General features: G+C 42.0%; 2 protein-coding genes across 3 annotated transcripts; one reads left to right on the top strand and one right to left on the bottom strand.

Moving 5' to 3' along the window:
• Positions 1–646: 646 nt before the first annotated feature.
• Positions 647–6,903, bottom strand: gdap1l1 (ganglioside induced differentiation associated protein 1-like 1). The gene is given in 6 exon segments (XM_085921736.1): positions 647–1,062; positions 1,142–1,256; positions 2,048–2,142; positions 2,477–2,656; positions 3,610–3,859; positions 6,715–6,903. Coding segments are annotated over 6 exon segments (1,167 nt in total). The 5' UTR covers positions 6,898–6,903; the 3' UTR covers positions 647–718.
• On the top strand, positions 4,598–20,338 carry jph2 (junctophilin 2). Of its 2 annotated transcripts, none has more exons than XM_085921722.1 (6): positions 4,598–4,660; positions 10,565–11,381; positions 16,508–16,626; positions 17,327–18,165; positions 18,296–18,396; positions 18,475–20,338. In XM_085921722.1, the coding sequence occupies exons 2-5, from the start codon at positions 10,594–10,596 to the stop codon at positions 18,374–18,376; spliced, it is 1,827 nt and encodes a 608-aa protein (XP_085777848.1). In that variant the 5' UTR covers positions 4,598–4,660; positions 10,565–10,593; the 3' UTR covers positions 18,377–18,396; positions 18,475–20,338. The 2 variants fall into 2 exon arrangements, with proteins under 2 accessions (XP_085777848.1, XP_085777837.1); XM_085921711.1 differs by lacking the exon at positions 4,598–4,660 and adding an exon at positions 8,068–8,793.
• The last annotated feature ends 4,861 nt before the right edge of the window (positions 20,339–25,199 follow it).

The following is a 25,199-nucleotide window of genomic DNA, read 5'->3' as shown; positions in this document are numbered from 1 at the left end:
TTCCACAAAAATAGTCACAATTTAGCAGTTAACTATGACATTTAATTCTTATTATTGCAATTTGAATTTTTTAAAAGGAATCCATTCCTTTTGTGAAACACTGAAAATAACTCCCCCCTCGCACTTTTTAGTTTCTAAGAACTTTCAAGGCTTAAGATGTTTTATAAATGAATTTCTGTCATAAGTTTTTGTTTTGGACACGGGCCCAGATTCGAAAGTGATACAGTTTTCCTGTGGCTTAATGCTTTTAGCAGCTATGAGTAATGGATCGCGGCATGCCAAGGTCACTTAACCCTTGCGTGTGTGTGTGTGTGTGTGTGTGTGTGTGTGTGTGTGTGTCTGTGTGTGTGTGTGTGTGTGTGTGTGTGTGTGTCTGTGTGTGTGTGTGTGTGTGTGTGTGTGTGTGTGTGTGTATCTGTGTGTGTGTGCGTGCGTGCGTGAGACCAGTTTGATTGGAGCGTAGTATTAAGAGAACCGTTTGCATGACTTCAACAGAGGTCAAACACAAGAGCAAATGAGCTCGACGAAGGCCGCGAGTGCCCGAAAATGTGCAGTCAAGAAATGTCTTACGGAATGTTTTCATACACTGTCTCTTTACTCGCCCCGGTAAATATCGTTTTGTATATTCAGTACGGTTTTCCTGCCGTTGTCGAACGTTATGGAAAATGTCATATATCACACGTATACACAGACATTGAACACACCGAGTAAGCATTCACTACATATATTTCTTTTTTAAAAACCAATAGGCAAAGTAGCCCATCCCGCCCAGGGATCCCATTAGAAAGGAGGCCCCAAAGAAGGAGGGCGGCTTCTTTTTGACCATTCGGAAGGCGTTGGGCAGGACGGCCGACAGGAGCGTCGTGTGGATGTCGCCCAGGACCTTTCGGAAAGCGTAGCGTTTTTGCACGCGCAGAAAAAAGGACTGCAGGTTGGGTCGACTGCCGTCCTCCCAGTACTTCTTAGAAAGTCCCAAGAACTTGAGCCTGTGCAGCAAGGCTCCCAGGCAGATATCGGCTAGTGTAAAGTCAGGTCCGCATAGCCACAACTCACACTTTTGACCTGCGAGGGGAAACCACAGTGCTGCGCTGTTGCCCACGTTTGTCACCGGGACGGAGAGGCGTCGTTCGTGCCTGCCTACCTTGGTACTCCAGTTTCCTTTTCTCCAGTTCGGCCTCCACTTGATCTAAAACCATGGCTAACTCTCCCAGGATTTTCTTCAGGTAGTTGACATTGTCATGGTCCAAAATCTTCGCCTGTCGATTGTCATATAGAAAGTTAAAAAAAACATCCACGCATCAATCTGAGGAACAATAAAGTCGAGTAATTAGCCAGTCCCTCAATGGTCAAGGTTAGGATATGAATTTCCATGTTCATTATTGAATCAACTTACCTGTTGAAATCCATTCAATCAGATTCTTTTTCTATTCGAATCAATACACCTCTTTGAAACATCTTTTTTTTTCCGACTAACATTTCACACATTCACATTACAGCGGTGGAGAAGAAAACTTAAATCATTTAAGCTATTGGGCCCGCTTACTCTCACGCTGTGCCTTGGTGAAATGACACAGAAGCGTTTGTTTACTTGTGGTGCAGTCGAAGTACGGCTTTTTCCATCTGGAAGAACGTTTGACGAATGAACAAGTACAAAAAGTGACAAGCTAAGCATGAGCTTGGTTAAGAGACAAAAAAAATGTAGGTTAAATGAATTGTAATCTAACAAAAAATGAAGTCAATTTGAAGGTATTGTGTCAAAAATTAAACAGGCAGGTAGTGATGGGAAAATGAAGCTTCATGAACCAGTTGTTGTATTCTTCGGCTCCTCTAGATGGCAATGTTGGTTTAAAGTGAGGCTTTTAAGAAATGGCAAGTCGGTGTGCTTTCAGCTCTTCGGTGAACAGAGAGTGCCATCTAGAGGTCTAAGTAAACACAACAACGGCTTCATGAATCCGTCTTGAAGCTTCATTCATGCCGTCATTAGAGGCAGGTATTTTATTGACAAAAACGTACATGCAAAAATGAAGCATTCATGCACTGAACTGACCATGAGCTTCTTCTGCTTGGACAGATAGGGTTCCGTCAGTTGGGGTTCCTCGTGGTCTAACTTCATGAGTTCCGTTGCTGCGTTGACTAAATGCCCTGCAGTCGTAAACACACGACATACAAATACTGGAGTGGATTGATCCCGTTAAGCCGAATGATCCGCAAGGCTCCAGTACCGCTCTGTGGGCCATAAACTAAACAAAAAGGATTTGATTTATTTTGTAAATTGGATGCTTTGGACTGCGTCAAGCGGATGGCTCCTAGTAATTCCAAGAAGTACATTTAGCAGAACAGTGAGTTATAATTTGAATGACCCCAAATTCCCCAGCTTGGTTCACATGGATGTTGAGTGCAAATTGAGCCGGACGTTTCTATCTTAAATAGGACACATCATCATCCCTGCACAATGCAGCGAGTTGGCTTCACTTACGACGTATTTCAGCAGTGGCGTACTTTGGGATCATAGAGTCGGTGGTGAGCTCCGGATGGAGGATGCAGCCATGCGTGTACGCGTCCATGGGGAGCCCATCCAGCAACTGGCGGTACTGCTGCACGCGCTCGTGAATTGGTGAGTCTGCCGCCGGAATCAGCTGAGCCACCGAGTCTGCAGGTGAGAAATTAATACGACACAAAAGTCAATTATCTGGTATCAATTATGGTCTGGGCATGCCTCCAATTTGGAGCTTTAATAGTTGGAATTGTTTCCAGACCGGTTCAGACTGGTGCAGTCATATAATGATGAAATCTGAGTCACTAAGAGTAGAGGTGACTGTTTTGTGTTTGTATGACTGTATACTACTGCCCCTTAGTGGCCAATGCAGGTACAGGAGAAAAAGTGACAATGAATTAAACAAGTAAAGAGAAGATCAAGTTCCTTTTAAATAAATAAAATGTATTTCAAGATTACCTGAACACGAATGTAAAGTAGCTGCTGCTGATGACGAAATTAAAATTCACACAAGTGCTTGAGATTGTCTTCCTTGACGAGAAAATGTTGAGACGTCTGACGTCACATGACATTGAGAGGAAAGAAATATTTATGAATCTCTTAAAAATAATCTCTGGTCAGTGTTTATGTTGTGGACTAAGGGACTTTTCGTGCATGGCTGCAAACTAAATGAAGACAAGAGAGCAGCTTTTCTGGTCTGAGGCTCCCGGAAGATTACGTAACAGCATAATGGCTGAATGGACAATAATATAAGACGGGCTACCCAAGTTTTACAGTCGTGTGTGCATGCATACAATGTATACACAAAGTTACCGCTTGTTCTCATTCGGGTCTCGAGTGAGCCTACAGAATTTGAGATAACGGGAGGCTACACACTGAACGGGCTTTTATGAACTGTAGCCATTATTGAATATTTTTTGTATTGATTAATCCATGGATTAATTAGATACAATTCTAGTTGCATTCAAAAGTATTCGAAAAAAAATCCTTGATTACTGTTTATTAAACAATTATTTTTGTTTATTTGATATTATTTTATGAAAAATAACAACTAAACTGAGCCATATCACACAAGTAGGATTGATGGGCATTGTTTTCCCAAAGTAAAAAGAGATGTTTGCAAATGTCTTATTTTGATTCATTTGACATGCAAAATCCGCATGAAATCTTACCTCCCACAAAGTTGGTCTCCAAGTAGTCTATAATCTGGTTGTAGTCACTGATGATGTTGTCGCCGTGGAGGAAGACGGGCACCTCCTCCCCTAGGTTGAGTCTCATGAACCACGGCTCCTTGTGCTCCTGTAACGGCAGGCTGACGTCTCTCTCCTCGCACACCAGACCCTTCTCGTTGATCACTAGGCGGACCTGCAAACATCGAGCATTGTGGGGTTGAAAAAAAACTGCTGCCATTTTATCAAAGCGAGAAAAGAAGGGGGTAATTGCATTTCAAAAGCATCTGTGATGTTTGGATGAAAATGGCAACAACAAAAAAGGCATTCTTCATTTTGCTCAAGTTCCAGAATGCCCAGACCAATGTCAAAGGATGGAGCGGCAAAATTTTTTTTTTTTTTTTACCCAATTCTTGCATTTCCATTCATTTCAATGAGGAAAGTCACGAAGCAAATAAAACTTGTATCACATTGCACCACTGCAAGTAGTGTCAACAAAAGTGTATTGATACAGTATAAAACCCGAAAAGTAAAGATGCACGCTTGTTAGCCATTGAAACAAATAACAAAATAATCAGTTATTTATTTTTTTGTTTTTTTGTTTGTTTGTTTCAATTGCAAATGAACTGATTGGTCGGAATGAGGATTTTATGAGATTCCTAACAAAGCTGCAACGACACTTTGTTATGTAATCGTGTTAGTCACTCGTCATCGTGCCAAGTGGTTCAGATGCTCAGGAGTCACAAAATTAAGTTTACAAACGAGTACAAGTACTTACATTAGTACTGGCCAATACTGAGTACTTCTTATAATTTGGATTTTGGTCAAATATTGTTGAAAATATTAAATTTGTTCTGCTTGGTCTATTTAAGTTGTGACTGTCTGGTGCATTAGATTATTTTTTTTTTCTTTTTCTGTGTACTTTTTAAGATGTCCTTCGTTGTGAGCAGTCACTGACCCCACCTCAAGACTACCGATGTATGTGTCTTACTCCCAGGTTAGAGAAAAAAAAGCCACCAAAATAACTCCTAAGGAATTAGATCACCATTTTTTTTACACCTTTATCTGAATTTGACAAGTTGGATGCTTAAATGCTCATCGCCGCCCAATAGTTGAACATTAGCTGGAGGAATTGCAATTAATCAGCTAACAAGAGCTCATTGAGCTTGTTGATTTTCATACATGGAAGAAAATGTACTCATTTAATTAGATAATAAAAAAATGTAAAGATCTAGTGGGATCCTTCACACACCCTGTTGGACAAATATTGTGAAATATGAATTTGCAGGAGGCATTCATAGTATTCATAAGGTTTTGTTTTTCAGCATGACTGCTATTATTTACCCTTTTGGATAAATTCAGTACCAAATTGTAATAGTCTTAAACACTGAACAAACTTTGTACTTGACAATTTTCATTTCATTAATATTAAAAAAAACATAATGAAATACAGCATACATAAAGTACTATAGAAACTACATTTTGTAGAATATTTACATAATGGACACTTTGCAATTTTGGATGGACTGCCCTCTAAATATTGCCATTGAAGCGCAATTCAATACAACGAGCCCGCTTGTTATTGCATGTCACTGCAGTGGATTTCTTTGCAGGTGCAATTCACATTTAGCTACACCATTATTCTTCATGGCTTGATAACATTCCGTCCATCTACTAGTCTGCTATTTAGCATGTATTGTATTTTTAAAACACAATGCGATATTGTATAATAGCACATTTCAAGTGTGAGAAAAGCAACAGTCGTAAAGTTTGTTTTTTTCCTGCAGTATTTTATTCAAGGTTTGACTCGCACTTGTATAGTGGGTCATGAACGACATGATAAATCCACAAGGCCCACAGACTATTCCTGAAATGCTGATGGACCTGAATTTCCTAAAAGTCATTTCCATATTAAAATACTTGCAAAGTGCAGACACGTTTCCTGTCCGGCATATGGTCCACTTTGATGGGAGACATGACAATTCATACCTTTTAGAAAACAAATTATGGTGTCCTGTTTGTCCACAGACACCCACATAGTTACTTTTTAAAACTTTTTTTTTACCAGAAATTGTATTGTAGTATTTAACATTATTGCTTCTGGATTATTAGTCAAGGCATCATTCATGCACTGTTTGCACTCGAGTCAAAAAAAAAAAAAAAGCCCAAAACTGTTTTTGATTAGGGCAGGGCATGCAACCGAATGAATCACTGTTGTGAAAAATGCATTGAGACTAAAATTTGCACCTCTGATTAATGTAATAAATAAATTCAAGTTTGAATGGACACTGGTAGCCATAGAGACTACAGGAATTATTAACATTGTAACGTGGCACATTTTACAAGAAATAGGAAAAGGATGCACTTTTTTTTTTTTGTAATTGAGGCTTTGGTACGACATTTAAAATTTTCCAGATACCCGCTTTCAAATGGAGGAAGTACAGTGCTGCAAAACTCGAGTCGTTAAAGAACATAAATGAAGAAATAAATAAGGTCATCTTCAGATATGTGAAAATGTGGTAGCCAAAAATTTGTCATTGCTCACCACAACGATTTCCATATGCATTGCACGTAATTTTACAACGCAGACTTGCCAAAACATTCGGAACTCACGTGTGAGCCAGTACTTCGCAACACACAACACATAGTAAGTGCAAATCAAGGCCTATGCTCTCATGTAGTGTGTATTTGTGGCCATGTGTGAGGAGGGTGCAGCTGCAGAGGAGGGGGGGGGGGGTCTGTTTTGCGCGTCATGTGAATAAATTATTCAGCCTGTCATTTGTCAGTCACGCGGAATAGAAAGGTAGAGGAGGAGGATGCGCGCGTCTCTACGCGTTCAATACTGACCACGCGTCGAGGAAATGAGCGCCTTGCTGCAGCGCCGAAAAAAATAGCAAACAAACAAATACAAATAAAAAAACAATTCTGTCTAACGGAAGATGCGCACAGCTGCAGTCACATTTTTCCGTGCATGTTTTCTTACACGCCATAAGAAAACAGACACATAGGGTAGCATAGCACCAAGGTGCCTCCATTTTTTTGCTATCTTACCTTCTGGGAGGCGAAAGATTGCGTCCAGTGGTACAAAACCAGCCTGTCTTTGTTGAGCGCTTTAGGCTCAGCCGTGCAAGGGTCGTCACACTCATCCCCGTCTGTCATTTTGCCGTCACCGTCCATCGCCGAGATGGGCCACCAGCTACATTTGGTGGGGGTAACATGGTTGGAAGACGCCATGACAGAGCGTTTTGAGCGTGCGGAGGAGAGGAGCGACCGGAGGAGGGAGCGATGGGTGGGGTGGGGTAGTGGGAAAGGGGGGGGGGGGGGGTCATCGCGAGAGGATGCTGCACGGTTGGGGGGTAGGGGAGGTGTGCATGAGCAGAGTATCTCCGGCTGTGCGGCATGCGGATTGACCGGTGCTGAAAGAAGAAAAAAAAAATGAAAAGAAATATTTCCAAGAGGGAGTTTGCAGTTCAAAATATTTGTTATAATTGTCAGCATAAATCCGACAGCGGTACATAAATTATATAATCTGTTTAAAAAAAAAAGAGAGAGAGAGACCCATGACTCTACTCTGAAACGCCAATTCTACCTTAAAACTATGAAAGTTTAAATCCCTAATTGGAGACCTGAATCCAACGTAACCCTATTTGTACAGCATTATGTTGATTTTTAAATTGGTTGGTCGTACAAGAGAGCCTATGTTGATGTTGGCTGACAGAATCTTGAAGATAGTGAAGGGTTCCAACCCAAGTTCATTGAAGTTAAAGTTGAGGGTTAGTTGAAGTGAGATTGTAGCTCTTACTATTTTTTATTCTGAAAGTATTCCACTATTTCAGTGTTATTTTGTAGTTACTGTAAGGCAAATGTTTAACTTAATTGTCTGTTCATGGAGTTGTCTAGTTTTGCCATTAAATGGCAAACTATTATTATTAATATATGTGTATATATATATATATATATATATATATATATATATATATATATATATATATATATATATATATATATATATATATATATATATATATATATATATATTATATACACATGTGTACACATGTGTACACATGTGTACATATACACACACACATATATGTATATAATTAATTTTTCAAATTGAATGAAAAATGAAGTTGTATGGTTTTCCAAACTCTTCATGTTTACCAGGCAGTGGGAAAACAAGTGTTCTCAAAGTGGAGCTGGCAAAGGCATGCGCGCCTCCGTCCCAAAGAGGAAGACTCTGGCATTGCTCCTTGCAGGCAGCACACTGAGGATTGGGTCATATTTTTGGAATGATGTGTGCGTGTGTCTGAGGGGAGGCTGTGTGTGTGTGGGGGGGGTCAGTGTGGCCTTGTTAGGTGTGCTCAAATGCTTCCCCTTGCAGGGCGAGTCAGGAGACACACTACTAGGTGGCAGGGACAGGGGAACAGGGGCTTCTCTCCGTGGCCACCTGGAAAGCCATGAAAGACCTCCGGCTTATCGGGAAACGACCCCACAACTCACTCAATACAATTCCAGATCAGATCTAAACTTAAAACAGTTGAAGTGGAGAAGACGTTTCTTTCCGGATTTTCATGGACACGCTTAGAAATCAACAAAGACCAAGAGGAGGCCTGCTCAAGTTGAAAACTCAGGATATCTCCAAGCGGTTTTGATGTCAGGGGAAGGCGGAGTGTATCCAAAGTGGGTTTCAATCTTTAGCCAGGCCACAGGCTCCAAAGCGTCACTCTCGTGTGCGTGCTCGGGCCGACATGAGTGGAGGTCGCTTTGAGTTCGATGACGGCGGCGCGTACTGCGGCGGCTGGGAGGGCGGCAAGGCACACGGCCACGGCATCTGCACGGGCCCTAAAGGCCAGGGAGAGTTCTCGGGATCCTGGAACTACGGCTTCGAGGTGGTGGGGGTCTACACCTGGCCCAGCGGGAACACCTACGAGGGCTACTGGTCGCAGGGCAAGCGTCACGGTCTGGGGGTCGAAACCAAAGGCCACTGGATTTACAGAGGGGAATGGACACACGGCTTCAAGGGGAGGTACGGCATTCGCATCAGTGTCAGCAGCGGGGCCAAATATGAGGGAACGTGGAATAATGGACTACAGGACGGCTACGGAACTGAAACCTACGCTGATGGAGGTAAGGGCCGCAGATTGATCGCAATGTTTCATTTGTTCTCGTGCAGCAGAAAAATCTAGATCAAGGTGTCCAAACTATGTCACGGGGGGGCACACTGTCAGATTTTTTATTTTATGTGACATATTCTAAAACAAACAATAACAGCAAACTTGATCCATGGTGGACACAATAATTATTTGCCTGAGACCATAATTGCCTTAGTCTTTTTTCAAAAAAGCCATTGCATTCTTCAATTTTTCTGTATGTGGCTCCTGGAAGAAAAAAATATGGACATCCAGAGCTTGAGCATCAATTAACACAACAAAATACAAGGTACGTGGATTCAGTTCATTCATTGGATATCCTCATTCTCCTGCCTAAAAGTCTATCCATAAACAAACACGGGTTTTGTACAAGTCCACGCAGCCTTCGAATCCAGCCTACAAGTCTGGCCTACGTTTGCTTCTTCAGACTGACAGATTAATCAGCATTTGATGAAAACCCCCTTCTGTTCGTCTTCAGTCTATCATTTTTTTGAACTTTCTTGTTCCTTGTCCTTCACCAGCAAAATGAACGCCCGTTGTTAACGAAGGGACGGACCATTCCGTCACTGGGACAGATTATCCAGGATTGATTTCAAGGACCTGTCATTTGTTTCAGTTTGTTTTGTGTAACCCAAGAGTTAAAGGAGAAGTTGACTCAAAATGTTTCTTCACAGTAATATGTTCTGTGCAGCCTCAATCGTCTAAACAAGTTATTGTGATTATTGCGTTTGTGGAATATGAATTAAGCAGCGAATATACATCCATTTTTATCCATTTCAGGGGGCGGCCATTTTGCCACTTACGGTCACATGAAAATGACCTCACAGTTGCTCAGGTAACAACCAATCATGGCAAGCAACAGCGAGTAGTAAAATGGCCGCCCATTCAAATGGAGAGAAATAGGTGGATCATTATTATTCATCATTATTTAATTAGAATTCATTAGAATGTTGGATGTTACATGCAACATAGAGAATTAAAGATTTATTTTAGCTGACTTCCCTTTTAAATCTAAAGTACTATGGTATTGAAATTGTCTACATTACAAATTTATCTGCCCACAAACCAAGTGTTGATTCATTCAGAGGCTGAATTAATGGACAAGTTTATTTTATTTGTATTCTGTCTAGATTCAAGATTCGAGTAGCTACTACTTCTTGCTCTAATGACCTCTCAGATAGCTAAAACTTCCATGACTTAATTTGAAATGTACTTCTACTGTACGTACTATGTGTCGATGGGAAATATGTAACAGACAACAATAATGCAAGAGTATTCCCCCTCCCTCCACAGCTGACTCATCAGCTGTGAAGGGATGCGGGGGGGGGGGCGTGTAATAATAGCCCAAAGCCCCCCTGCGTGCCCTGCTGGCCTCTCGGCCGCCTTGCTATCAGTATGATCCACACGTGTCCATTTTAGCATGAGAGCGAACAACCATTTGACTTCACATGGGATTGTATGAATGAGCAAATCATTACACACTTCCATACTGTATTTCTGATTGTTGACACAACGTAAGATGGTAAAAAATGTGTTCTTACTTGCCATAATCTCAAGATTCATATATGTATATATAATAATGTATGAGGATATTTGGGAATAATTTGGGGTGGATCATTGCACAATGATATTCACTGGTTCAGGAGTGGCAATCCAAAATACGGATATCAAAAAATGAATAGTCTTCATAAACAAACTTCATTTCATAGATGACTTTATAATGAAGCGTTCCATTGGTGTGTTTTCAGGCACTTTCCAGGGTCAGTTCACGGGCGGCATGCGGCACGGCTACGGGGTCCGTCAGAGCGTTCCCTATGGCATGGCAGCTGTCGTCCGTTCTCCTCTCCGGACTTCCCTGACCTCCCTACGCAGCGAGCAAAGCAATGGCACAGTTCTGCAGCAAGACGTCCCCATCATCACCACCACAAGTGCCTCCGGTGAGGAGACTCCTGTTTCCAACCCTGCCCAACTGGGACCATCGCGGGGAGGCTTCGCCCTCACTCTCCAGGTGGACCCAGAGGCAACGAAACCCAAGAAGAAAAGTCTGTTTCGCAGGAGCGCTCTGCTGGGCAAACTGAAGAAATCCGACTCCAGCACTTCACTATCCAGCCAGAAGAGCAAGATCAGTTTCCTGAGGACGGAATCGGCTTTGAGCTCCAACGCCAGCGACACCAACTCCACCATCAGCATGGGCGACGAGAGCCTGGCTGGCGCAGAAGACTTCCCCCCTGTAGAGGCAGACATCGACGCCACCACCACAGAAGTCTACATGGGCGAATGGAAGAACGACAAGCGCTCAGGATATGGAATAAGCGAAAGGTCCAGTGGCCTTAAGTATGAAGGCGAGTGGCTGAACAACCAAAGACACGGCTATGGTTGCACCACCTTCGCCGAGGGCGGGAAAGAAGAGGGCAAGTACATGAACAACATGCTAGTGAAGGCTGTGAAGAAGAGAATGATTCAACTGAAAGGAACCAAGATCAAGCAGAAGGTGGAGCGGGCCGTGGAGGGCGCTCAGCGAGCCGCTGCCATCGGCAAGCAGAAGGCGGAGATTGCCGCTTCCAGGTAAGAACAACCCACTTAGAGGCTTGCAGATCATTTCATGTAGAAAATGTGCACACAAGTGTAAGGATGTTGGGGTCTCAACTTTGCAGACCTACGTTGTTTTTAATTGCCATTGAGTATAACAAAGACATACTGTACAAGGTGTGTCAGAAAAGTTCCAGGACTGGTATCAGACAAGACCCATGTCAAAGCCAAACTGGGAAAAGTTTTCCTTGCATGTGGGCCAGATGATCAAGTCGATTAAAAGAGGTCCTGCAGCGTTCACTTGGAAGTGACCGTTGTGTGTCTCGGCCAGATAAACTGGTGTTTTCTTCCCCATGATAACGTGCCTTCTCACAATGCCCTGAGCACCTGACACTTCCTGGAAAAATTGCTACACTGGAGCAAATTTCAAAGGGGTCTTTAAGAAGATACATTTTGAAGACAGATAATGTCTGTGGCCGAAAAATCCTTGCTGGACTGACTGAGATCGTGGCTGAGAAGGCTGGGCAAGTTGCTATTGTAAATAGATCATCTGGTAAACCCATCTTAATGATATGCATCTTCAACATAGTATCCTGTTGTTTGCTAAAAGAGGCTGCTTTCCAAAAGGAGGCAAAACTTCTTCTAGGACAAAATGAGCCTTTGTGAAGTGGCAAAGTGACAATTCATTTGTTGAGACAAGGGCGTAATACTAAAACATTTGCACGAACAAGAACTTTGGAATTGGAGTAAACTACTTTGTTACATATACCTTATTATTGTCCACAATCCATCTGTGACCGTACAAGGTGTTTTTATCTTCTGCACCTGAGATCATCCTCTTGTTTACGGGCACATGACTGCCACTGATGGACCGCAGACTACCGTCCCAGCACCTAGAAATCCAAATATTTCTCTTCAAGTGTAAGCACTACATTTGAGTTATGGAAGAGTGTGGATTGGATTGTTGCTTTTAAAAAAAAACGCCGCTAATGTCTGGACACTGCCTCACAGAGTGTATATTAATGAGCTTGTGGTGCCAGTGTTGCTTTGGTTGTGGTGTTGGTGCCAGCGCTCAGTTTGGTTGTACACCACTTTGTTATCACTCTGGCAAAGAACCAACCCAATGCTACATCATCATGTCACCAACGTTGTGCCCATGCGTCAGCATATGCGCATCTGTGTACAAATAGGAAGCAACTATAGTTCCCTGGCTTCTGGTCAGAAAAAAAAAACCAGGCCCTTGAATGTTGGCACCTGTATACATGGGGTTGATGTTATACTGCAATATCCAACCTTATTTATAGTAAAAATGAGATTATAAATTTTCTCATATGAGGGAAACATCTGAGTGCTACTCAAAGATTCATCTGCGTCATGTTGTCGGAGCCATAAACAATGAAATGATAGTAAAGCCCACCAGAAGAGAATTACAGCAAAATGAAAACCTGAAAGATGATGATGATGATTATTATTATTATTATTATTTCGCATTATTATTTTGCATTATTTGCAAAATATTGCAAATATAAACAAATAACATTGCTGCTCTCTTTATCATGGTTGGTGTGAGCTGGTCGCATGTTTCGGTGTTTGCTAATATAGTTTTCGTCTACTATGCCTACAATACCTATAACACAAAATTTTTCTTCATAGTGCCTGGCTCTCCTCCCTAATGCGGTTTACAATTGCACCTCCGAATTGTTCACCATGTCTTATTTTATGTGAACCTACAAAGTCTTTAGCATTGAAATATGTTGTTATATAAACGGTGGGGGGGGGGGGGGGGGCTGGCCATGACACATCTGTTCCAGGTCTCCTCATTCTTTCCTCTAATCTGGTGTCAGTGGAGACGGGTTAAAAATACATGTCCACCATGCTCTCTGCACGGAGAGCAGGCCAACTTGTCCTCCCCAACCGTGTCATAGTCTCACTAACGTTCAGACGCTTGGCCGACATTGTTCTGTCGTATACGCCGGCAGACGGGAAGTCTGGAGGGTCTTGTGTGTCGGGACAGGGTGTAAATGACGCACACTCGGGGGGCCCTGTTGTCACCGAGGAACCCTGACTAAATAAGGACAAGCGCATTCGTGCTGTCTCACAATCACAGGGGAATGCAACAGCTGATTATCCTCCACCCTCCCGCCATTTTCTTGCCTCATCACAGATACAAGCCCAAACTGTTTTCTTAAGCCCTTTCTCTTTTAGCAGACACCTAAAGCTTCTTTTTGACCCCCGGGTGGGAAAATCAACTGGCATTTAATGTAGGCACATAACTTTCCAGCTGATTTCATCACCCGCTTTGTCTGTTGCTAACAATTATAGTTGGCAGATGTAGGGCCCATCTTGCGTCAGTTGTGGTGTCAAATGGTTCCATGGATATAAATATGACACACCTCATAAGCAAGTGCTCAGGTGACAAATGAGTCGAGTATAAACGTAGCCCACACAGCCTTACTAGTGCAGCCTGGCTTACAGTGTAATGCTGATCTATGCACTTTATGCTGGTCAAACATTTTGTGGTTGTAACATTTGCCGACAAAACCCCATCTGTGATCTTATGTGCAATTGTCAAGGGAATGTGTATTTTGGAAAGATTGAATTGAGAATGCTGATTTGGGGTCATTAGAGACGGACCTCAAAGCAATATTGGAATAATGAGGGTTAAATTCACACTGGAAACGTGAAATATTTGACTTGGCAAATATATTTTATGATGTTCTCGAACATGTAGTCATCTTTTTATAGAAACTAAGTCACTCTTTCACATTGACTCTGCCTGCTAACACTCTACACACCGTTAAATAGAACCCTTTGCACAGATCCAGTGGCACATGCCACAATGACAGAATACCTCACCATCAACAGGCAGCAGGTCAAAATACAGATCAGCCATGACATTTGCGTACAATGCCCAAAAGGTGTACATTTTCAAATGAAGCAATAGCCGTCATTTTCTGTAGGCGTAAAAAGCAGGATTGAAGAGTTCATTTCGCGTCTAGTTGAGGAGTGTGGTCTTTATGTATGAATTAAATTGAAGTGAGTTGAATTGACTTGAAAGACGTAGCCTAAAGATACGCCATTGTAGATATGTGTAAGATTAATATATCTACTGTTTCATTCTGATTGGTCCTCATTCTAGTTTAGCATAACTTCAATTATCAAAATGTCCCTTTTTCAGGCATCTTACATTTGCACAAGATGAAATGAAACTGTCACAATCTGTCAAAATCAAATTGTACATCTCAAACCAGAGTTGCAGATAGCTACATTTCTGTTACAGATATCATATCTGTCATTTACTAGCAGACATTGGTGTGGTATTTTGTGTGAAACATTCTATTGATCAGTTCGATACTTGTGAAACAAACTACAATGTCACTACTGTATTGTTATGTGCATTACCAGCTCGGTGTTACTTTCACGCATTAATTTTCCCCCGGGCTATAAAACGAGGCACAGGAAGAGCTAGAAAATGCGGCATGGATAGCAACAAAATTTAGCATCCCTACTATTTGCTGTTTAACTCCCTGTTTCTTTGTCCCAACGCAGACACTCCTGCATTTTGACAGCTTGACAGTCCATTAAAGAAACCTGTGTGTTTTTCTTGACAACGCCTCACACGTGTGCTCACACTCTGGCCGCTCCACTCTGTGTTGGTTTGTTGGTATTTATTCAACAGTCTTTGATGGTGAGCGGGTTCTCTTTGTGAATGAGGTGCAGTGGACCTCAGATGGCTTTTGCTGCAACGAGAAAGTAACCCAAAGGGATGTTAAAGTCATACACGGGAAGCAGAGGAAAAGTCATTCAGAATAATGTATAGAAGTGTCGCTCCCACTGAAGTATACTTATATTTGTCATTGGCCTTCCATCATAAATTGCTGAATGTCGAAGGCTGCGCAGGATGAGGCCATCTGTCGCCACCCTCTCTTGGCCGTTATGAAACTGGCAAGGCACCAGCAGATGCCATTTGGTCCGCTCTTGAACACAATCTTCTGGTTGGAGGAGAGGAAATCACGAAGGATATACAGTTGATACATAGGAGTCAATAAAATCTGTGTTGAGTCTTGCTGGCTGGAGCTCCAAGATTTCCTAAAATGTGAAACTTGAAAGTGGATGTGGTTCCCGGTCAGTTTGAAACCTGATTCAGTAACGAGAGATGAGGGCAGTTTTTACTCAAGTACATATATATATAACACAAATCATCATTCAGTTTTATGTCATATGTTTGCCTCTAATTTGAAAAAGAAAAAAAAAAGTATTTTTTTAAATTCACTGAAAAAAGAAAATATGAGATGACCTCTAAAAAAACATTTTTTACATGGATGTCTTAAAAACAGGAGGGTGAGTCAGGTTTGCCTCAGAAACAAACACAATGTTTTTTCTAAATACATTAAAATATAGAAATTAGACAAAATTGAGGTTAGTTGGCATTTATTGAATAGTTTTCAAGTAATTTTCATGTCTCAACATGGCTGAAGCAAATCTTTGCCTTGAAGGGGGCATGTGTCGTTGAACATGATCGTGAGTGTGTCCTTGTTGGGATGGTTAAAAAAAACAAAACCATAACACAATGATTCATAGGATTTGATGCCCACCTTTCACATGCAGTATTTATGAATGGTGAGCTATCTACCTTCTCCCGTCACTTAGACGTGATCCAAGAATGCATCTTCGAAACTTGGCGGAGACCTGTCTGCTAAATCTGCAAACGAGCAGTGAGCCTTGCGCTGATACTAAAATCAGGATTCGCCGGCATTTACAGCAATAGCTGGTTACTGTATGGGAAAAACTCACTATGTTACAAGAGCGTTTGATTTCTTGTACCACTGGTTTGAAAGTTTGAGCTGACTATAGAGTGACAGTAAGTGAAGAGAAGACATGTGGACAGGTGGAACGTTTAAGTCTCACACGGAACATCAGGAGTGTCTAATTGTTCCAGTGGGACGCACCAAGCAACCCACAGGCCAGGAGGCTATTTTCAGCTCAGTGTGAGGTTACACTTTGCAATCTGAGTCAATCATAACAAATCACTAGGAGCTTCCAATCTTTGCTATCCAGCTGTCAAGCGTAAGTTATGTGGCATTCTTCCTTTTTGTCCGTTTTGGTTCTCAGTAATGAGAATGTCTCTGACTGCAAAAGTCTCCTTAATGTGTCTCTTTCAGGTCCACCCACGCCAAGGCCAAGTCAGACGGAGCTGATCAGGCTGCTCAAGCATCCAACAGCGAGTCCAGCATCGCCAGGCTGGTGGCCAAAGAACTTTCACCTACTTTCTACCAGCCAGGTCAGCCGAAGCCTTCCTTTAAAATTTAAAGGAGCGCTCCTCCTCCAAGGATGCTGTCCTTGTCATTATTTTGACATTTTACTGCATGTTTGTTGAAAGCTTTGATTTGGAGCAAAAGCCGTTTGTATTCAGTCCCCTTTCTTCTGCACTGCATGTGATTTTGGATTTGGTCATCTGATTGGACTTGGCGTCACTTCCGAAATCTTGACTTAGTCACTCAGCCGCCAGGGGATACATTGATACAATACTCGATAGCTTAAGGTGGAGTCGGCAGTTTCGTCGCTGGTTGGCCATCTTAGGACAGGGAGCAATGAAGTTCTCAGCGCTTTAGCAGCACATCTCTGTACTGCAGCCTGACTCGGCGGATCCTCTGCTGTGGCCCGCTGCCGAGGTCATCACATTTGAATGTCTAAAAAAAGGAACATCTTATTTGGACTGAAGGATCATATCACTTTCACTGCCCGTCTGAAAATGCATGCAAATCTATCCATACAAAAGCAGCAGTGTCCTTTTTTCAGGTCTTGTTTTTTTTTTCTCCTATATTAATTATCAGTGTGAAAAAAAAAATACATACAGAAATAAGCAAAAAAAATTCTTAGACCGATTGCACAAATTAATAATAATAATAATAATAATAATTATTATTATTATTATTATTATTATTATTATTTAACGCGTTTATTCAACTGATCCTGCACAGGTCCAGAGTATCTGAAGAAGCGAGTGATGCCGGAAGTCGGGGAGGGAAGTGAGAACACGGATATCGTCACGCACGAGCCGCTGTTAGCCGAGGAAGAGCCAGCGCCGACGCCGCCTGAAAGCCCAATCGTGAACGAACTAGACCGCCTCATGCCTGGCTCCTCCCCAGCCCGCACTCCCTCGCCCAGTCCAGGCATCTTCATCAAGGAGGACCCCAAACTACTAGGTCCCGGCAACTGGGCCGACGAAAAAGCTAGTAAAAGCAGCAGTAAGCCCAACAGCAGGCCCACCACACCTTCAGTCCCTCTTCCTGTTCCCACTGGATCAGAGGGCGCCATTGCTCGGAGTCTCTCTCGCACCCCAAGCCGCCACAGTAGCAAGAATGAGCAGGGCTCCGATTTAGAGATCAAGCCCTTGCAAAAATTTGATCCAGTGGTGAATACCGTAGACGCCGCGTCGGCACAAAAACCCGCACGAAACAGCTTTACTGCCGTGAATGACGAGGAAAAACTGCGCCCAAAAGCTGCCACTCCAAATTTGAAAGCCAATGACCTAAAACTCGAAAGAGTCCCGACAGTCCAAGATCGAGAACAGTCGTGGGACTCGAGTCGGCCTTCCGTCAAAGCAGAAAGCAAATTGCTACCAAAACGACAACCCAGCCCTGCTCCGTCTCCAAAGCCTTCAGCCAACCACGAACCTAAGACATTAGCCAAACCTGCCGAAGCCAAAACCAACAGCGTCAAACCTGCCTTGAAAGCGGATCCCAAAACTGAGGCTCGACTGAAAGCGCCAATGTTGAATTCAAGTCAAGAAGTAACTGCAGAGTCTTTGGAACAGGAGGTAAGACAGCCGATGCACACATAGTTGTTTTCGGACTTGAGCTCGTGTCACACTGGTTGATTTTGTCATTTTGTTAATTACGTCATTTTGATGGACAAATCAATCAACCAAGTGTTCTTTCTTTCTCAAGAGCCCCAACACCATCATGATCTGCATGGTTATCCTACTCAACATCGGTTTGGCCATTCTCTTTGTGCATATTTTGTCATGAGGCTTTTGACGCCACCTCAGGTACGCCAAGCACATTTTCATTTGTGAATATAACAGCAAGAAGGGAATCAATAGTAGTTTTTTTTTTCTTTGTCACAGGTCATCATCGGCGCTGTAGCGAGACGGCCCGCCTCCACCGCAGTTTGGTCAAGAGCGAGAAGGAAATCAGAAGCCTCGTGAACAGCAGCGGCTCTTCTTCTCGGGGTGTCTGTTGGTGTGACTGTGTGAGCTTCCGTCAGGCTGCAGACAAATGAGAAGATGAAGGACAGTGAATGACTTAAATGGTTCAGTATGACGTTTCTGTACGAGAGTGGGGGAGGGCAAGATGAGCGAGTATGGCGGTGTCCAATGCACTGAAGAAGTCTATATTCAACTTGGAATGTATCATTGTGTTAACATAAATAAAAAAAAAAAAAGCTTTTAATTAATACGCAATTACCACCCAAGCTCTCACATCAAATTTTACTCACTGAAATCATCACGATTGTTTTGCTTTGTTTTACCTTTGTTCATTTCCAACTCGTCTGAAACTGTAGGTGGACCTTTGACCTAACACTTGAGTTTGTGATATTTTGTCAAGTAGGTAGTACGTGTTTCAATTCCTGGATGCCGCCTTGGCCAATGCGAAAGAAATCAGTCTTAATGTTGAGAAAATTTCAATATTTCATAAGGTTGGACAGCGGCTTCACCGTAAGAAAAAGAATACTTACAGTACCAGCAGGATCAGTTTGTACTTTAGGTGCATGGATTTTTATTATTCACAAAAAAATAGGACACAAAAGCACTCAATCGCTTGTTCTGTTGACAGGAAGGTTAAACCATGGATCTAAAAAGAACTATCAAAATAGTTCCCAATTTGATGAACAATTAGATGACGTTGATGATCCGAGATGCGGCCCTCTATTTTGTGTCAACAGTCGTTTGACTCATTTCTACTGTAGTGATGCTTCTGTCCCCCCCCCCCCTCGTGAAAATAGACTCTTCATCGTTGCATTTCAGCAATGGTAATCTGGAAAATCTGCATTTTGGCTGTGGTGTTCAACACTGTGAAGTGTGATGTTTTCACTATGCATTTATTGTCAGAAGGGTAGAAGGCACACAGAGAATGCCAAGCTTATCAATGTTTATGTTCGGTATGTGCTCGTGGCGTAACGGTCCTGTAGGAGGTTGAAACTGAGTTTTTGTTTGTGGAGAGACAAGAAAGCAGAAAATAGATACTGCGAGATGACTGACAACAAGCACTGCATTATGTTTGCTTGTGAGCGTTAAGCAGTAAGTTTCTGATATAAAATAAAAAAAAATAAAAAAAGTGCTTACACTGTTTTCCGCAGCTCTCCATCCAAGTGCCTGATGTGCCATTTGAAGCCAAATGAGTTCATCTTTTGTAAGCATGAGAGCACTGTGTGCATGTCCCAGTTTGACACATAGCATTCAGAACCGATTTGTGCAAAACTGAACGAAGACTTGGATTACCTCGTTATTGGGAGTTTGAGAAGATTTTTCTCAACTCCATGTCTTACATTGAGAGTACGCCCTGTTATATAAATCATTATTTTACCCATGTATACACCCTTAAAAATGGTGGGTTGAAAACAAAGCAATTTTCAATCTTTTTTTTTTTTTTTGTACAAAACAACCCAAAATTGGGTCAGATTGTCATAACTTCCTAGGTCGGTCCTATTTTTAACCCAGTAGTTTTAAGGTTGTCTGTGGGATAGCAATGATTTTTATTTGATTGTAAAAGGCCAAACAAATGTTCTCTGTGATCTTTTAATTGGCATGTTTTGTCTTTAAATTGCCAAGTCATAGAGGAAGAGATTCAACGTGTAACACTAATCAAGCCCCATAAATCAATGTACTGTATGTACAGATAGGAACCAAGTTTCCCAAAGCACGGCTGAATTTAAAGATGTGCAATTTGTGGTTGCAAAAAAAATTGAATTCAATCATTAAAAAAGTTACACGATCATTTGTCATTTTCTGTGCATTCTCACAATAGCTCTCAAAGTAGATCTTAACTAGAATACGTATCTTTTATTGAGGTGACCAGAGTGACGACAATTAATTGAGTAGACAGTACAGAAACACTGACACGATTGGAAGTTTTACATTAACGTTAATGAGTGCTCCACTATACAACGTAGAGAAATACATTTTGTGCTTTGCGTAACACCCTCATCGTTTCTGGATTAAGTATACAGGATTAAGCATCAAGCTATTTTTGGAATAAGCCATCAATTTTCCGTACCACCTATCCTAATGAGCTGACTCAAAGCAAAAGGCATGTAGACAAACAACTTTTCACATAAATAGTTCAATAATAAAAGAATTCTGCTAAAATGACAGGAGGGTCACAGGTATCAAATGTATTCACTGGGTGGCCATAGTCACGGAACCCCGCTCGAGTTGGCTTGTGAGTGAACGATTCGTTCAAAAGAACGAATCTTTTCAGTGAATGAATGAATCACTTTCCCCAGTGATTTGTTCATATGACTTCAACCAGTAGGTGTCGGTAATGCGCATTGAACTTGTGCCACCTCGCCGTAAAACAAAACGAAGAAGAAAATGATGTAACTTCCCGTTCACGAACGAGTCGTGAATTGCATTTCCCGTTCACCAACGGAATGGATCTGTGAGTGAACGAATCAGTGAGTGAGTGATTTGAACTTTCAGTTCATCGCGAGAACGAACGGATCAGTGAGGGAAGAGAACGAATCCTGACTTTCCCGTTGGCGAACGAGTCAATGGGTGAACTGCTTTCCTTCCTTCCTTCCTTCCTTCCTTCCTTCCTTCCTTCCTTCCTTCCTTCCTTCCTTCCTTCCTTCCTTCCTTCCTTCCTTCCTTCCTTCCTTCCTTCCTTCCTTCCTTCCTTCCTTCCTTCCTTCCCGTGCGTCCATCAACGGATCAGTCAGTGAACGTGTTGCGTCTCACTCCTAGCCGGAGTGAACTATGTAAACCAGAATGTTTATTTACGATTTGGCAAGGAAAGAAAGAACCACCACTTCTTTTATACAAGCTAACGGCTAACTTTATTGCATGAAGGGATGCGCCGTTATGCAAAAACAGGGAGATTGTGCTTCTCTTTAGGTCATCTTTATTTTTTCTAACACTTATAGTAGTTTTTAAATAACGTGTATGCATATATACGCCTAAATATTGTTGTCCAATATATCAACTGCAATTTTACATTACATTGCTGGTTTGAAATGTACTTGTATTATTATTATTGTTATTATTATTATTAATAATAAACATTTATGTTAAAAATTGTCTGGTGTTTTAATCCTTGTCTTTATATTCGCCAATTAAAACATAAAAATCTGACATTTGGTTAACTGCTTTATATGACAATACGTATGTGTTTTACGTTCTTATATGAGTTGACGTCCCCCAAAATAACAAATGTCGGCATAACGGATTTTTATTCAAACACAAACACATTCAGTATAATAACACCATCTACTACAATCCAACAAATACAAAATTAAAACATCAATCTTACTTTCATTTAGGCTTTTTCCCTAATAAAGTGGCCTGTGATAAGGTACACCTGAAAATGACGGTGTACCTAATGGAGTGTCCGAATGACGTCATAGATCCAACAACCAATCAGAAAGTGGGGGTGAGGGCGGGTGTGGCACTTTTTGCTTTTTGTTAAGCTTTGACCATGATTTTTCCCTAATGAAGTGGCCTGTGATTAGGTACCCCTGAAAATGGCGGTGTACCTAATGAGTGTCCGAGTGACGTCACAGATCAAACAGCCAATCAGAAGGTGGGGGTGAGGGCGGGTATGGCAATTGACCATGATTTTTCCCCAATGAAGTGGCCTATTATTGGGAACAATCAGAAAGTGGGGGTGAGGGCGGGTGTGGCACTTTTCACTTTCATTTAAGCTTTTTCCCTAATGAAGTGGCCTGTGATAAGGTACACTTGAAAATGACGGTGTACCTAATGGAGTGTCCGAATGACGTCACAGATCCAACAACCAATCAAAAAGTGGGGGTGAGGGCGGGTGTGGCACTTTTCGCTTCCTGTTAAGCATTGACAATGATTTTTCCCTAATGAAGTGGCCTGTGATTTGGTACACCTGAAAATGACGGTGTACCTAATGGAGTGTCCGAGTGACATCACAGATCAAACAGCCAATCAGAGAGTGGGGGTGAGGGCTGGTGTGGCACTTTTCACTCTCCGTTAATCTTTGACCATGATTTTTCCCTAATGAAGTGGCCTGTTATTAGGAATACCTGAAAATGGTGGTGTACCTAATGGAGTGTCTGAGTGACGTCACAGATCAAACAGCCAATCAGAAAGCAGGGGTGAGGGCGGGTGTGGCACGTTTCACTTTCCGTGAAGCTTGACCATGATTTTTGATTGATTTATTAAAAAAAAAAAAAAAAAAAAAAAGGATCAGCTTGTGTGTGGTGCAGGAGGGAGGACGATTTGTTGAACGATTCGTTTGAACGAATCTTTTGCGTGAACTGATTCTAAAGATTTAGTTCACTTAGAAGAACTGTAATGCACATCACTAAACCCCGCCCCTGTTTTTTTTATTTTTTATAATACCCAAAAGAAAGTCAGTACAGTTGAGTCCCAATGGGAGTATTTTTAAACAGCACCTGTCTGTGAGGCAGCCTCTACAAACGTACCTTTGGGCCACTCAAAGCCATATCCACTTTTAAATCGGATCACTCAATCTTCATTTCTTCTAATTTTATTTTTTTAAAGCGCGAATGTCAACTACATTTCCATGGGTGACCAGCCCACTTCTGTTTATTAAGTGGCTCAACTCTTGGAAATTAAAAGCTGGCAGCTCGACACTGCCCCCGTGTGGCCAAAGTCAACTGCGTGGCCTTCAACTACCAGTTACAGCAACTGCAAGTACACAGTTGGAAAATGTATTGGGAGGAAACCGGAGTGCCCGGAGAAAATCCACGCGGACACGTGAAGAACATGCAAACTTCACACAGTGAGGGTCGGAGGTGGAATCGAACCCGCATCCTCCTAATTGTGAGGCGGACGTTCTACCTAGTGCGTCACCGAGCCGCCTCCAAAAGGACATAATCATTAAAACCTCAGAAGCCGTTGGCACTGGAAGAATTATTAAAAGAAGACATGGAACCCCCCGACGTCTGATTGGTGCAACCCCTTCTCTGAGCAAAGACTAGTTTTCTCACTGGCTTTATTGAAGATTCATAACTGTTGAAAACATTGCCACCTATAGGCGAAAAGCGCAAGTGCGGTCTTTGAAAGTGAATGAAATGATGGAACGCTCCTCCTGCCCGCCCCCTAACCGTCAACCACTTCCGGTAGGAAAGTACCTTCCTATATGTCACCATTTTATTCTTGTTTGCATATGTTGCAACCTAGAAGTTTTGAAGAAAGAATATTTTATTATATGTGGAAAGATATGGTTTTAGAGGAACATTCTTATTTTGTCATATCTTAAATTTTTATGCAATTTCTATAATTACAGTAGCTTGGGTGAGGACCCAGAGGTTAGATTTGGAGCGTTGATGTCACTCTTGATATAATATGAAGGGGACAGGGGGAGAAAAAAAAGTGAAAAAGCGACTGAGTGGACGTGTGTACAGTGACATAAAGCTTCATGTAACCTCCAACAACCCGGTAAAGTAAAGTTGCCGAAACGAAGAACGCATGTATGATCCATCGTTCTTTTTGTGGGTGATTCTTATGCCATTCTTTTCATTGTTTGCTTGCATTTGTGTTTATTTGGAGTACACGAGAAAACATTGGCATAAAAATGGAGGATGGATGGATGGATGGATGGATGGATGGATGGATGGATGGATGGATGGATGGATCGATGGACAGATGGATGGATGGACAGATGGATGGACAGATGGATGGACAGATGGATAGAATGAGGTATTGATTATTCAAAATGGCCAGTTGAGCTTTCTGATTGATAAAGTAAACTATGAGTTTCCTAAAGTAAGGCATTAACTATTAAATTAAACTCAGCAAAAATGTTGCTTTTTACCTTCATTATGAGAATGACGGGCGTACGTGTGAACATATTTCATGAAACTCTGACTGTGAATATATGATAAAGAATGAAGCATGTGAGGGCAACCATTCTTGAATTAGGTAGTCATCTTGGCCACACCAGTGACAAAATTCTGCCTATCCCCTTGATTCTTACCTTCACAGGTCAAATTAATTTGACCTCTATATTCACAGTGAACTGTCTTCACTTCTTGAGTAAGTAATGGAGAGTTGGGGCCAGAATTACCCCCGATTAGCAAAAATCTACTTATAATTGACATCAATTATAAATGCAATGAACCCCCCCAAAAATCTGCCAATCGTCTTCAGTGAAAACCAATCCTTTCTGCCAAAAAAAAACATTAAAAAAGTATTGAATATATTTTTTTTGTAATCTGTTTAATTTTGTACAGTGTAAATCCTGTAGGTAAATTGGCACCTCTGGTAATGTGCTATGCTCATACTGCTTTTCTTCTGCTTTTGAGATAGACGGCTAAAAATATGCATGCTTAGGTGACTTCCCGTTTTTTGTCATTTGTGGCGTCAAGAGGTCTGTCTGCCTACTCTTAATATAGAATCATTTGATCTATATCACGTTTTTATCATCGCTGTGTGAGAGTGTGTGTCTGCTTGTGGTGCGTGTGCGTGGGATAATGCTGCGGTTGTTTTGAACGCACGTCAACGGAATCCCGTAGTGCGTCATTTTTACGTCCATCCTCTGAAAGACGCGCTGTGATTGGCCTGAGGCCGGAGGTGTTTACGCCCACCGTCCTGCCTTGTATGGAAACCTGCCTCTGACGTCACGGTTACTCCCGAGT

Source organism: Syngnathus leptorhynchus, chromosome 1, assembly GCF_054491065.1.
Source record: "Syngnathus leptorhynchus isolate UIUO chromosome 1, UIUO_Slep, whole genome shotgun sequence".
Taxonomy (NCBI): Eukaryota; Metazoa; Chordata; class Actinopteri; order Syngnathiformes; family Syngnathidae; genus Syngnathus; species Syngnathus leptorhynchus.
This window is presented reverse-complemented; position numbering and strand designations above follow the sequence as displayed.